The sequence below is a fragment of the Eptesicus fuscus genome, chromosome 24 (genome assembly GCF_027574615.1).
Source record: "Eptesicus fuscus isolate TK198812 chromosome 24, DD_ASM_mEF_20220401, whole genome shotgun sequence".
In the NCBI taxonomy this organism is placed as follows: Eukaryota; Metazoa; Chordata; class Mammalia; order Chiroptera; family Vespertilionidae; genus Eptesicus; species Eptesicus fuscus.
In genome coordinates this window covers 541,003-555,000 of record NC_072496.1, presented here as the reverse complement: position 1 = coordinate 555,000, position 13,998 = coordinate 541,003, and the positions used below count along the sequence as shown (strand labels likewise).

General features: G+C 67.9%; 2 protein-coding genes across 3 annotated transcripts in view; both read right to left on the bottom strand.

Annotated features, from left to right (window-relative positions):
- ARL8A (ADP ribosylation factor like GTPase 8A) overlaps window positions 1–3,013 on the bottom strand; it is a 9,502-nt gene extending 6,489 nt beyond the window's left edge. For both annotated transcript variants that reach the window (XM_054713104.1, XM_054713103.1), the window contains exon 1: window positions 2,747–3,013. In XM_054713104.1, coding sequence (XP_054569079.1) covers window positions 2,747–2,869 — 123 coding nt within the window. In that variant the 5' untranslated portion in view covers window positions 2,870–3,013. The remainder of the gene's footprint in view (window positions 1–2,746) is intronic.
- A 1,469-nt stretch (window positions 3,014–4,482) lies between these two features.
- On the bottom strand, window positions 4,483–13,782 carry PTPN7 (protein tyrosine phosphatase non-receptor type 7). The gene is made up of 10 exons (XM_008159973.3): window positions 13,733–13,782; window positions 12,503–12,639; window positions 11,805–11,988; window positions 11,464–11,548; window positions 9,231–9,307; window positions 7,865–8,002; window positions 7,482–7,592; window positions 6,827–6,984; window positions 5,358–5,471; window positions 4,483–4,623 (listed from the first exon to the last, which is right to left on the bottom strand). The coding sequence occupies exons 2-10, from the start codon at window positions 12,562–12,564 to the stop codon at window positions 4,530–4,532; spliced, it is 1,023 nt and encodes a 340-aa protein (XP_008158195.2). The 5' UTR covers window positions 12,565–12,639; window positions 13,733–13,782; the 3' UTR covers window positions 4,483–4,529.
- Between the last annotated feature and the right edge of the window lie 216 nt (window positions 13,783–13,998).

Here is a 13,998-nt window from a genome sequence, read left to right as displayed (position 1 = left end):
TCGGCGGCAGGCTCCTCCCTGGCGTGGCCCTGGTCGGGGCGCGTGCAGGAAGCAACCAATGGATGTGTTTCTCTCACATCGATGTTTCTCTCTGTCTTTCCCTCTCTCTTCCACTCTCCCTAAAAATCAAGGGAAAAACATCCCCGGGTGAGGATTTGAAAAAAAGAAAGAAAGAAAGGAAGCTGGTAAAGACAGGGTTCGGCGCTCTCCGCGATTTCAGGTACCCGTCGGGGTCGGGGGGCCACTGTGACCCTCGAGTCAGCTTAGCCCAATGCTTGTCTGCACCTTGAAGCCCCTTGGGGTCGGCCCCCACTCCCCCAAAGTTCTCTAGGAGCCAGACACCCATCTTCCTGGGACTCCCCCCCCCCCCCAGTTCCTACACCTTCCCCCCTGGGCACCCCCACCTTTAAGTATTGGAGAACAGCCCTCTCCTTCCCCTCGCACGCACGCACGCCGTGGGGGCGGAGAGGGAGAGAGTCGGTGGTGGGCTCGGGTCTGACTCCTCATTTCTCCCCGAGAGGTGCTCTCCAGGGGATGTGCACGGGGCGGGCGGGGTGCCTGCCGGGCCCAGGGGCCTGAGGACCTGGAGTGACCCCGACCCCGGCACCCCCCTGCAGCCCGCGGGGTGATTTTCCGGGGGAGCCCCTTAGTTAGTTAGTTAGTTAGTTAGTTAGTTTGTGTGCTAACCCTCACCCAAGGTTATTTTTGCATTGATGTTTAGAGCGAGGGGAAGGGATGGAGGGACAGAGAGAGAGAGAGAGAGAGAGAGAAACATCGATGTGAGAGAGACACATCCATGGGGGGCTTCCTGTATGGGGCCCCAACCAGGGCCAGGGATGCAGCGGGCAACCAAGGTACGAGTCCTTGGCCAGGAACTGAACCCAGGACCCTGCAGTCTACAGGCCAACGCTCTACCCACTGAGCCACCCCGGCCAGGGTGGGAGGCCCCTTTCAGGGGCCACTGGCCTGCACGTTAGGGCGTCTGCGTGGAAGGACACGTTTCCTCTCCAAAGGGGGAGCGTGGGCTGGGGACGGGGACTGTCCCCCCCCTCCCGTACGCCGCAGACACGCTGCACCCCGACAGTGGGCCCGTGACGGGGGTTCTGCCCCCGACCTACCACGCCGCCCAGTCTCTGCGTAGGATGCTGGCCTAGAGGGACCCCCCCCCCCCCCAGACCAGGAAACGGAACCACGGGGGTTCCCTGGAACCCTGTCCGGGAACACGGCTTCGAGCACGCTCCCCAAGGACACCCCGGAGCCTGAGGGGGACACCTGGCTGGGTCACTAGGGCGGCAGCAGCTTATGTCCCCTCTCGCCCGTACCCCCCTCTCCCCCAGACATCGCCGGGGTCCAGACGCCTGGAGGCCACGCCACGCTGGCCTGGATCAGGGTCAGGCCCTGTGTCCTGCTCAAGGGGCCCCCAGACCGCCCCCCGCCCCCCCGTCCATGCCACGTCTCCCCCGTGGTGTCTGACTCCAGGGCCACGGCCTGGGTAGACAGGAGGGCCCGCACCTTCGTGCCCCAAACCCCCGCGTGGGCCGCGCGATCCCACCCAGACACAGGCAGGGGCAGAGGTCACGTGCAGAGCAGAGTTGGAGAAAGGAGGCCGGGGCCTAGACGTGGGGCCACAGGGTCCCTGTCCCTCCCGCCGTCCCCCCAGACCCTCCGGTCTCAGGCGATGGATGCATGCCCCTTCCGGGGGACCTGACATGCAGGGGGTACCCAGCTGGCCCATCTCGTCAGCATTGTGGCCTGGTCTCTGGCCAACCCACCATTCGCCGAATCCCCGGGTTGGGAACTGGGACCGGGTCCCTGGTCCCTGGTCCCTGGACCCTGGCAGCCCAGCCCCATCCAGGGCCGCCGGGGAGCTCAGGCCACGCAGGCCGCAGCCATGACTGCAGCCTTGTTCCTACCACAGAGCTCACCTTCCCCTTTTTCTCCAAGACGGAGGCTTAACTCCTTCCCCGCCACGCCCGGGCACCCCCCTCGGCTGGGACTATGGGGAGCCCCCAGGGCCACCGTCTCCCTGGTCCCCAGGGCGGGCAGTGCCCCTCCAAATCATCTCTGGCCCCCCGGCACCTCCTCCTGCAACTTCTGAGCCAGGCGGAGCCTCCAGACTCCCTTTAGGGTGCGATGCCACCCGCCCGGGACCCCCCAGAGGCCGCCGGGCCCAGCCGGGGAGGGGCCCTGGAGGAGGAGTCTGGCTCCAGCCTCGGGGCCTCCACTGACTCCGCGACCCCGGGGACACCTTCCCTGCCCCTCCGTGGCGCGGGCGGGGGCTTCCTTTCCGGGCGAGAAGGGGTTAAAGCCTCCGGGTGGGGCCGGCGGGGCCCGGGCCCCCTCCCCAGGCGCTGGGGCCTCCGGGTCGGCCAACCCTCCGCAGGCTGGGCGGGCGCAGGCCTGGCACTTTCGCCCCGTCATGCCCCCTGGCGCGGGGGCGGAGGGGCCAGGCGCGGCGGGCAGGGGACCCCTCCGGCCTCGTGACCCCTCGGGCCGCCGCCGGCCCCGGCACCAGGCCTGTCCCTGGTCCCCCGCCCCCGTCGGGCCGGGAGGGAGGGAGGGAGGGAGGGAGAGCCGGGCGCGCGCACCCGCCCGGGTCCCCACGGGCTGTGCTAGGCCCCAGGCGCCCGGCCCGGCCCGGCCCGGCCCGGCCAGGCGGGGACCTCGGCTCCCCCGGGCGCGGCGGGTGGAGAGACAGGCCCCAGGCCGACGCCCCGCGCCCCGGCCGCGCGCGCCCCGCACGCACCGCGATCACGTTCACGAAGGTTGTCTTGCCCGAGTACTGCAGCCCGACCAGCGTGAGCTCCATCTCCTCCTTCCAGAACAGCGCCTTGAACCAGTCCAGCAGCTTGTTGAACAAAGCGATCATGGCGGCGGCGTGCGCTCTCGGCCGGGCGGCCGCGGGGCGCCGGGCTCGCTCGCTCGCGGGGGGTGCGCCGGGCGGGCTCCGCGGGGCTGGGGCGCGGGGCGACTCGCGGCCGGATCGGCTCGCCGCTGGGTGTGGCCTCGGCGCCTCCTCCGCCGCCGCCGCCGCCGCCGCCGCCCCCCCGCGCGCCCGGAGCCGAGCCGGGGCCGCGTCCTGCTCGCGCCCGAGCGCGCGCGCCGCTCTCGCCGCCGGAGCGGGGCCGGGGCGGGTGCGCGGGGGGGGGGGGGGGCCCCCGCGGGCTCAGGGGCTGGGCCTGACCCGCGGGCGGCGGCGGGCGGCGTCCGGGCCGCGGGGAGGCGCGAGGATTTCGTTTGATGTGTCCCCTGGCCCGGCTGGCGAGCCCGGCTGGCACCCTGTTCCCCCCTGAAGGGTGGGGGAGCTGGGTGGGTGCGCTCCCCCGGAAAACGGGAAGGCGTGTCCGGGTGGAGAGGGCGGCTCACCCCCTTCCCAGGACCCGAAGGCCAGGCCTCCCGCTGGGAAAGAGGGTGGGAGGCTTTGTTCCCGGAACTCCCGTCTGTGGGCATCTAGGGGGACCCCCAGTTCCCTCCCCTGGCGTGTACCCAGCGTGGGGAGCCGCCGTGGGGGGGGGGGTCTGCCCACCTCTCTTGTTTTGTCCATAATTTACGGGAACCACGTGTTGAGGAGCGTCTGGCCCAACGTGAAATAGATGTTGGGGGTTGATGCTGACGTTTTACTAGTATCACTTAGGACAAGTCGCGGGGGAGCAGCTGGGGTGAGTGGGCAGTGAGGGGTCCCCACACTTTCCCTCCTCCAGGGACTTCCCTCTGCGGCCTGCTGGGCGGGGTGGGGTGGGGTGGGGTGGGGTGACACGTGGGGTGAGGAAGCCTCCGGCTCCTACGTGGACAATTTGGCCAAGGTCAGGACCAGAAGTTCCGGGGTCTGGCATCTTGGGGGGGGTTGGGAGGGGGTTCCTGGGTGGAGGTGATCTTGCAACCCAGGAAGGCTGTACACGGCTGGAGTGGTTTGGGATTAATTCTTTTATTTTTATGAATATGTTTTTATTTTCTTAAAAAATACATTTAAAAAAAATTGATTTCAGAGAGGAAGGGAGAGGAGGAGAGAGAGAGAGAAACATCCATGAGGAGAGAGAAGCATGGATCGGCTGCCTCTTGCACGCCCCACACCGGGGATGGAGCCCGCCACGCAGGCACGTGCTCGGACCAGGAATCCAACCGTGACCTCCTGGGTCCTAGGTCAACGCTCCACCCCTGAGCCACGCCGGCCGGGCGGGATTGCTTTGTCCCTGTCGTGCACACGGCGGCCGAGCCCCGGGCACCGCCTGTCCCTCTCGGATCGGCTCGAATGCCGGCTCGCGGCCTCGAGTTCTGAGTCAAGGCAGGCTCCCCTGACGGCCGCCGGAGGAAGCAGAGGCGTGGCCAGCGGTCAAGACCTGGAGTCTGGCCGTGGTCCTGGCTGATCAGGGTTCGGTGGCCACACGTGCTTGCTGAGGGGGGCCCCCCTTTCCCAGGCCCAGGCACGGGGGGCCGGGGGGGGACCCTGAGTTACAAGGCCTCCTTTCTCCTGACCCCCCTTCCCGGGCCTGGGGGAAGGGGGCGCCTGGGCTGGCGGAGGGCGCCAGGAGTCAGGGGCTGGCCTCCCCGGGCAGCTGGGCGGCGTACAGGGCCAGCGTGTGGTGCAGGAACTGGTACTGCTCCGCGGTCTGGATCATGCCCCCCCTGTGGGCACAAGCGGGGACCCTGAGTCCCGAGGGAGCCTCTAGGCCCCTTCCCGTCGGCCCGTCCTCTGTGCTTCTCTCTCCTTCCTGCTGCTCCTCAGACCTTCTCCCCCATGGGAGCCCCCTGCCCCTTGCTCGGGGCTGAGCCCAGGGAGGGGGGGGAGAGGAGGCTGTACCAAGGAGGGGACCCCCCCACACTGGCACCTGCTCTCCTCTGACCAGCAGCGGCCAGGCCCCCGATGCCTCAGATCGGGCACCAAGGCTGCCTCTTCCCGACCATCTTATTTTTGTTGTTTTATTCCATCCTCACCCTGGGGGGGGATGTCTTCCCGTTGATTTTTTAGGGAGAGTGGGAGGGAGAGGGAGAGACAGAGAGACATCGATGGGTTGCCTCCCCAATGGGCAGGGGCGCGAGGGCCGGGCTGCGAACGGAGCCTGCAGCTGAGGTACGTGCCCTTGACCGGAATCGAACCCTGGACCCTTCCTTCCGTCCGAGGGCGGATGCTCTACCCACTTCGCCACACTGGCCGGGGCCCAATCATCGTCAAAGTAAAAGTAACCATCCCACACGTGTACAGCAGGCTCTCGGGTTCCCAGGCCACGTTCACGCACGTCGAGCGACCCCGTCCTCGCGGCCTCTCTCGCGGCAAAGGCTGGGTGGTCACGTGCCTACGAGCGCTCTGACCCCCGGGGGCCGCTCGGCGCCCTTGGCCCCACGCGCCCCCAGGCACCCACCTGTCCAGCCGCAGGCGGCACACGATGCCCAGGATGTCCACGTCCCCCCGGGCCCTCAGCTGCTGGCAGCCGATGTGGGTGGCGATGAAACAGCCCGTGCGGCCAATCCCTGCGCTGGGTGGAGCCAGGGAGGGGAGGGGGGTCACGGGGGACCGGGAACCTGGGGGCTGGGTCCCCCTGAACCGCAGGGAAAGCGGCAGGAACTGGCCCGCTCTACGTGGGGGCTGGGGACGCGGGGCGAGGCAGGGGGGCCCGGCCGTGGCAGGCGGTAGCTGGCCCTGGACCAGTGACGCTTCTGCCCGGCCTCGCTCGAAGCCTGGGAGGCCGCCCTCGGGGCCCCGTGGGCGTTGGAGGAGCGGTTGACAGCGGTTTCCGACGGCGGACAGTGCCCATGCCGGCCTCGCTGACCCCCGGCCTCCTTATCGGACGGGACTTCCTCCCGGTAGGTCCCCCACAGCTGTGTCACCGGCCCCACTCCCGCCTCGGGGTGCTCCACAGTCCTCTCTCCTGCCCTTCCTCCTCAGGAATCCTCCCCAGGTCCGGGGCCACCTGTGTGTGTGTGTGGGGGGGGGGCAGGAGCCCCCCGTCTGTCCCTCTGCCTCAGTGCCCAGCGTTCTGCTTCCCTTAGGACACGCACTCCGGATGGTGTCCTGTTTTGAAGCGTGTCCCTGCTCGGCCCCCGCGCCATCCCCATCCACTTCTCACGTTCTGGCCGAAGAAATTCTCTTAAAGGGCACGTCCAAGTGTCTTGGCCGGTCCAACGAGGACCCCTCATCCTCTGGTTTTCTAGAATCTTCTCTTATTAACCATGACCTCCAGGCCCCCCTGGCCTCTAACCACGCCCAGCAATGCATCAACGTGAATATCTCGTCTCATCTCTGGGCCTTTGCAGATGCTGTTCCACCTGCCTGGGCCAGGTGCCCTCCCCCTCACCTCCCAGGGGTTGGCGTGGCTCAGACTGCCTTTGCCCAGGGAAGCCTTCTCTGGCCAATGTCTGGGCTGGGCTGGAGGGGGCGGGGCCGGTGCCTGTGAGGGGGCGGGGCCGGGTGCCTGTGAGGGGGCGGGGCTTGTGCCTGTGAGGGGGCGGGGCCAGGTGCCTGTGAGGGGGCGGGGCCAGGTGCCTGTGAGGGGGCGGGGCCTGTGGCCTGTGAGGGGGCGGGGCCAGTGCCTGTGGGGGAGGGGCCAGGTGCCTGTGAGGGGGCGGGGCCAGGTGCCTGTGAGGGGGCGGGGCCGGTGCCTTGAGGGGGCGGGGCCGGTGCCTGTGAGGGGGCGGGGCCAGGTGCCTGTGAGGGGGCGGGGCCTGGTACCAGTGAGGGGGCGGGGCCAGGTGCCTGTGAGGGGGCGGGGCCAGGTACCTGTGAGGGGGCGGGGCCAGGTGCCTGTGGGGGCGGGGCCGGTGCCTGTGAGGGGGCGGGGCCGGGGCCTGTGAGGGGGCGGGGCCGGGGCCTTTGAGGGGGCGGGGCCGGTACCTGCAATGGACCACCATGGGCCCCCGGCTGGCGGTCACCTCCGGCCTCTCCTCCACCTCGGCCACCAGGCGCAGCAGCGGCCCGGCCGACTCCGGGGTCTGGTGGTCAGGCCAGGCCGAGAAGAGGACGTGCTTCACCGGCCGGCACTCCTCCTGGCGCTGGCGTGGGGACAAGGGCGGGCCTGGGTGAGGGGGGGCCACGGCTGCCTTCCTCCCTGGTGCCCCCGAGGGCAAGGCCGAGGGACCCCGGGGGCGGTCAGGGACCCCCAGCCGGGAGGGTCAGCTCTCTCCTGCCCATCCGACTCCATCCCGCCGGGAAGGGACACCGGCCGGCGCGGCTCAGTGGGTGAGCATCGACCTATGACCAGGAGGTCACGGCTTGATTTCCGGTCAGAGCCCCTGCCCGGGTGTCAGGCTCGATCCCCGGTGTGAGGGGTGCAGGAGGCAGCCGATGGGTGATTCTCTCTCATCATGGATGTTTCTCTCTCTCTCTCTCCCTCTCCCTTCCTCTCTGACATCAATAAAATATAAGAAAAAGAGAAAGGCTTGATGAGTAACCCTTGGCTCCAGGGGAGGCCGCCCGCCCCTCCCCGGGTCCCTGACAGCCCCTCCCCCAGGTCCCTGGTGGCCGGGCTGCCCGGTGGCCGGGCCTGTACCTGGACTGTGAGCCGCCGCACGGTGTATTCTGGAAGCTCCCGCTCCTCCCGCAGGCGGATCCGGAAGGGGCCGTAGGTGTCCTCGTCCGTGGGCCAGTAGTGGACGCATTTCTAGGAGGGAGGGGGCTGGGAGTCAGGGGGGAGGGGCTGTCAGCTGGGGCAGGGCCCGGGCAGCAGGCAGGGGCGTGGGTCCCCTCCCCACCCCACCCCCTTCCTCCCACCGCCCCTGCCGACGAGATGCTCACCCAGCTCCACGGGGTGCAACTCAGGGACTTTGAGATGGGCACGCGGGGCCTGCCGACACGTGCCCTCGGCGCCGGGGGCTCTGAGCTGCCCCGCGTGGGGGGGGGGTGTGGGGGTGTGGACGGGGGCTCTGCTCCTACCTCCTTGCTTTCGCGGAGCTGGGTGAGCATGACGATGAGCGGCACGTCCTCCTGCCACACCATCTCCCAGAAGTCGGCCACGGTGTGGGGCATGGGGCCCTGGGTCGCAATGTAGGCCTTCTCCTGCCCGTCGTAGCCCTGGGGGGGGGGCACAGGGGGGCTGAGGAACAGCGAGAGGCGACTCCGGGGAAACCTGGCTCTGCAGGTCCTAGGATCAGGCTGAAGCAATAAGCGTGCACACGTAGACACATGTGCATGCAGACACACGTGCACACAAGAGATGCATGCACATGCAGACACAGCTTCACATAGACACATGTGCACATGCATACACGTGCACACACAGACACATGTGCACACATAGACACACGTGCACACATAGACACATGTGCACATGCATACACGTGCACACACAGACACATGTGCACACAGAGGCATGCGTGCACACATAGACACACGTGCACACAGAGACACATGTGCACACAGAGACACATGTGCACATACAGACCCAGCTGCTCACATAGATGCACGTGCACATACATACACGTGCACACACACACACGTGCACACACATGCACACATAGAATGCAGGTGTGCCCACGCAGACACATGCACACACCAGAAGCACACGGCGGGTGGGAAGGACGGGGGTTCTGGAGTGAGGACCATCTGGGCTCCACCCCTGACCTGCGGCTGGCCGGCTGCGCCACCACAAGCAAGTGATAGGCTTCCGTGAGCCTCAGTTTCCCCATCTGTGAACTGGGCACAACCCCTGCCTCGCCGGAACACCGTGCAGGTCAGACTCACAGTGACCCAGGGGCCAGCACACATCGGCCTCTTTGAACACGTGGCTCCCTGTCCCCTGCGCTTTCCCCGCACGAAACACGAAACCACGACGCGGCCTTGGCGGAGCGAACGTCCCCCTTTGCATCTTGCTCTCATGCCCTTCGGAGCACGAGGAGGCCGTCTCCCCGCCCTCCTTCCTCTGAGCGGGACCTCGGCTCCCCGGGCTCCCCGGCAGCTGGCAGGTGGGGACCCTGTTCCCCGCGGTCCCAGCCTCACGGCTTTCCACCTCCCTGCACCTGACCCCTGTCCTACCGCTTCAGGCCGCTAGAGGGCGCTGCCGCACAGGCAGTGATCAGGGCCGTGGCCGTGGGCTGCTGGAGCCCAGCAGGTGAGGAGGGAGGGGGAGAGGGAGAGGGAGAGGGAGGGGAGAGGGGAGACGTCTGCTGCTTTCTGGGGGGTGTTGTGGGGACGTCAGGACCTGGGTCAGCCTGGCAGGACGGCCGTGGGTCTGAGCCGGAAGCCTCCGGACACACACACACACACACACACACACACCCCGCCCGGCCAGCCGGCCACTCACTCGGATGTAGTTGGCGTTGATGTAGTCCCCATCCTCCTGGCTCCGTGCCCGGCTGAGACACACGCGGCTCTGGGGATCTGGGAAGTCAAGAGGCCAGAGGTCGGAGGTCAGTGGCCAAACGGTGACCTGGGAACCCTGACTCCAGCAGGGCCGGAGGGAGGAGAGGCCGTGGTTATAGCATCGCCCCGTGCGGAGGTAGTGACTTATTTTCTGTGTCGACGATAGGGAGCCGCAAGGAGAGGGGCAGGGTCGAGGCCGCCGTCGGGGGAGGTAGCGGGGACTGCGTGGGGTGGGGCCTGGCGAGGAAGGAGGGAGCGCAGATCTAATGGATGTCGCCGTGACGCCGAGTCCTCGAGGCCGGATGGGTGGAGGGCAGGGTCGTACCGGGAGCCGGAGGAGGAAGCTTTTCTGTCTTTTTTTTTTTTGATGGTTGTTGCTAACCCTCGCTCGAGGATACTTTCCCGTTGATTTTTAGAGAGAACAGGAGGGAGGGGGTGGGAAGACACAGAGAGACAAACATTGACAGGAGAGACACGGCCACTGGGTGCCTCCCACATGTGCCCCTGACAGGGGCCGGGCATCCAGCCTGCACCCCGCCAACAGGCCTGGCCCCTCCGCGCCGGGCCTCCCTCTCTGCTCCTGCACGCCGTCAAACGCAGGAAAAGCTTCCTCCATGGAGCACCGGGCTCTGCGGCCCTCGGCTCTGCCCTCCCGATGGGCAGGCCCTCGGGACGAGGTTTGCCTCTGAGGGCCTTGGCTCCGTCCTCCGGGCCGGGCTCAGCTCTTTGGGGCTAAGACCGTCCGTGGGGACGAGAGCTTCCTCTTCAGGCCTCGACTCAGCTCCGTGGGGCCACGCTAGAGGCGGAGGCTCCGGCCTTCTGGCCCGGGCGCAGCTGTGAGGGGCTTGGCTGGGCCTTCAGGGAGGGAGGGCCCACGGCTCTCCCAGTGCCCGCCTGGCTCTGGCAGGGGGCGTGCAGGGCCCGGGCACCTCAGGCAGGGGGACCTCCCCTCTGGCGGTTGAGGGGGGGGTTGGGTACAATCAGGAGCAGAACAGGGCTGCTGCCTGGCCCACCGCCAGGCGGGCAGGGGCTGGGCGCCTGGGAGACAAGGAGGGGCAGGCGCCGAGCCGGGCCCTCAGCACTGGGTGTTGCCGGGGTACGCGGGCCGATAAGGGTGCTCAGAGGGGGTGGAGGGGCGGGAGGGAGGTCTCCGTGGCCTCAGGGTCCCAGGCCGGTACAGCTCCAGCCCCGTGACCTCCAGCTCCTTCCAGGTCCCTGTTCCCCCACCTCCAACTCCGAGGCCCCAAGCCCCTCTCTGGGAGCCCCGGATGGTACCTCTTCCCCGCAGGCCTTGGCTGGGGTCCCCCACGGGGGAGGAAGAGCTGGGAGGGGGTTTGGGGCCACTGGGTTTTGGTGACCGAGGGCGACATCGGCAGTGTCTCCGAGACTCAGTTTCCCCATTTGTAAAATAGGGACCATGCCCTAGTCCAGTGGTCGGCAAACTGCGGCTCGCGAGCCACATGCGGCTCTTTGGCCCCTTGAGTGTTTAGCCAAGGCCAGCTTAGGAGTCCCCTAATTGAGTTAATAACAATGTACCTACCTATATGGTTTACGTTTAAAAAATTTGGCTCTCCAAAGAAATTTCAATTGTTGTACTGTTGATATTTGGCTCTGTTGACTAATGAGTTTGCCGACCCCTGGGCTAGTCGGTGTGGCTCAGTGGACAGAGCATCAGCCTGCGGACTGAAGGGTCCCGGGTTCGATTCCCGGTCAAGGGCACAGGCCCGGGTTGCGGGCTCCATCCCCAGTCGGGAACGTGCAGGAGGCAGCCGATCCGTGATTCTCTCTCATCAGGGATGTTTCTCTCTCTCCCTCTCCCTTCCTCTCTCTGAAATCAACAAAAATATATTTTAAAAAATAAAATAAAATACGGATCCTGATACTGTTACCGCCACCATCAGGGGTCGTTTCGAGGGACTCGGCGCAGAGCGGGGTCCCCCATGAGCCCCCACACGTGGGAGACGGACTCTTGCTGACTCTGGTGCGGCCGTGGGTCTCGCCCGCCCCCAGCCGTGCGGCGTCGGGGTGTCTGCTGGGAGGAGAGGCCCCCGTGTGTGCTCGCTGCCTCCTCCCTGGCTGAGCCGTGCGTGCGGCCTGCGTCCTGCCTTCCTCACCCCTCTGGCCCCTGGGACAGTGTCCCCGCCCCCTCGCTCCCCGCCACCCGCAGCCCTTACTTGGCAGGATGGTCTTGTATCGGTCCTTGGAGGCGTGCCCGGGCACATCCAGCTCTTCGGGGTTGACGAAGTTTGGGGGGATCTTCTGGCGGGGGAAGACACCTGTGAATGGCCGGCACCCCTGCCCAGCCCGCTGTCCCCTGCACCCTTTTCTGGGGGAGCTGGGCCCTGGCTGGCTGGCCCCTCCTGGCAGCCCCACGCAGGGCCGGGCGGATGGGGGGCAGAGGAGGAATGTGGGGTCACCTCCTTCCTGGAACCCCGGGGTCCTCTTCCCTAAGGTCCCGGAGAGGAGGCCCCCCCCGACCCCCGTGCCCAGGGCGGGGTGACCCCCGCGTTCTTACCAAGAACTCCTCCTCCAGCTGCTGGGGGCTGGGGGGCTGGTGCTGCAGGGCCCAGCGGGTGAGGGGGCGCCCGGCCGTGCGCAGGAAGTGCAGGGTCACCTCCCGAGGGGTGTTCACGGAGCAGATGGGCTCCACGGCCCCCAGGGACCGCACGTCCAGCACGAGGGCCACGCTGGAGCCCCGCCTGCGGGCACGGAGGGCGGGGCCTGGTGAGCGGGTGATGGACGGACGGCGGCTCCCCTGGCAGTCCCCCCCTGTCCCCCGGCCCCTCCTGTCTCCCCCGACCTGGGGCTCGGCGGGCTCCAGGGCTGAGGCCCCTCCTCAGAGCTGCGCCCCAGAGCAGGGTGGCCGTGACCCCAGATGCTCACCCCGCCGCCCACCTGTCCCGCTCCCCCCACCTGGTCCCTGGGGACCTACAGATCTCGGACCTACAGATCTCGGACCCAAGACGGCCCTCCTCCAGCTCCTCCCCACCCGACCCGGGACAAGGACGAGGTGGACATGAACCCATGCCCCAGACGTGACATGCAAATGGCATGCAAACAACATGCAAATGATATGCAAATGAGGCCATTGGGGTTCCTTCCCAGACTGTAGTCTGGGCTCAGCCATCTGGGCTGGAGTGGGGAACGGAGGGGACAGGGGACTGAGTGGGGGGCTCCGGGCCAGGGAGGCCCCTCCCCCGGGGCGGGTCTCACCGCTCCTGCAGCCGCACGTGCTTCTTGGCTGGCGCTTGGGCCGGCGGCGGCGGCTGGGTCATGGCTGCCCGCCTCGGGCCTGGACCATGCTGGGCGGGTGCCGGCCCGGGGCAGGCTCACTGGGCCATGAGGTTCGCCTGCAAGACAGAGCCCCGGGCTGCTGACTGTCGGCCTCGGGGGGCAGGAAAGGGACCCCAGGTCCAGGCTGCCTTCCGCCCTCTGCCTCCTGGTTTCCCTGGCGTGTGTGTGCGTGCATGCATGTGTGTGTATGTGCGTGTGTGCGTGTCACTGTCGCGTGGGAAGCCAGGTTCTCCACGGGGCCTCAGGGCAGCCAGCAGCCTGGGGTGAGAGGAAGGGCAAGAGGAGAGAAGAGATTGTGGGCGAAGATAGAAAAGGATCCAGGAGGGGCCGAGCTGAGCGGGCGGGGTGGGGGTGGAGGGCCAGGGGGGCTGCCCGAGACCGGGGTTCAGGGGCCCCAGGCCGGAGCCCAGGTGAGAGCGGCCGGGAGGAAACGCCAGTGGAGTCGCGTGTGGACGGGCGGAGCCAGGCGGAGCCAGCACGCCGCCGCCACCTGTCAGCGGAGCCCCTGGGAGGCCTCGTCTCTGAGTGGCAACCCGAGGCCGCGTGCAGCCGGGGGCACCCAGGGGAGCCCCTTGCGGGACCCTCTCCTGACTGCGGGCAGCCCCCCGCCCCCCAGTTCATCCTGGCTTCGGGGGTCTCGTCCAGGGAGGGAGACCTGGGGGTGTTCCTTCCTCCTCGGCCCATCCCCCCAGCTCCTGCCTCCCCAACCGTCACAGGAAATGGCCTCACCGAGCCGACCTCAAAGGGTGCAGCCGGGGCTGGGGCAGGAGAGGGGTACGGAGGTCTGGTGCCACCTCGTCTTGGGGGGCAGTGTCCGTCCGTCCTCCAGGGCCAGGGTCATGACTTCCGAGGTGTGTGTGTGTGGTTGGGGGGGGGGGCGGTTAGAATCCCTAAGGCCACAGGGGCCGAGGCCAGGAGGGCAGGGCGACCCGTACAGATGTGAGGGGTGCAAAGGGGCTCCTTAGCTCTGCTCCCCCCGCAGCCCCCACCCCTCCCCCTGCAGGGACCTCAGCTCGATCTGCACCCATCTCCCCGCCGGGCACCGTGGCACCCAGCGCAACCTCCTCCGAGACCCCCCCCGCCTGCCTCCCTAGGGTTCCCACCATCCCCGGGGCCGCAGGCCTCCTGCTCCCCTCATTCTGGACTCACCAGAGCAGCTGTGCCCCCCGAGGCCGCCTCTGGACAGCTGTCTGTCGGTCTGTCTTTGAGGCGAAGGAAGCTTCAGGAAGCCAGCTTCCTCCCTCCGCCCCTCCTCGCTGCCGCCCACGCACACCCAGCTGCCTGCTGCCCTCCTGCCGCCGCCAGGGGTCGGGGCCTCCCGCCGGGCCCCTGGGGACAGGCGGGCAGCGTCCCCCAACCTCTGCCCCGGGACTGGACGGGAGCCGATATCCCTGACCCTCCCAGCTCCCCCACTC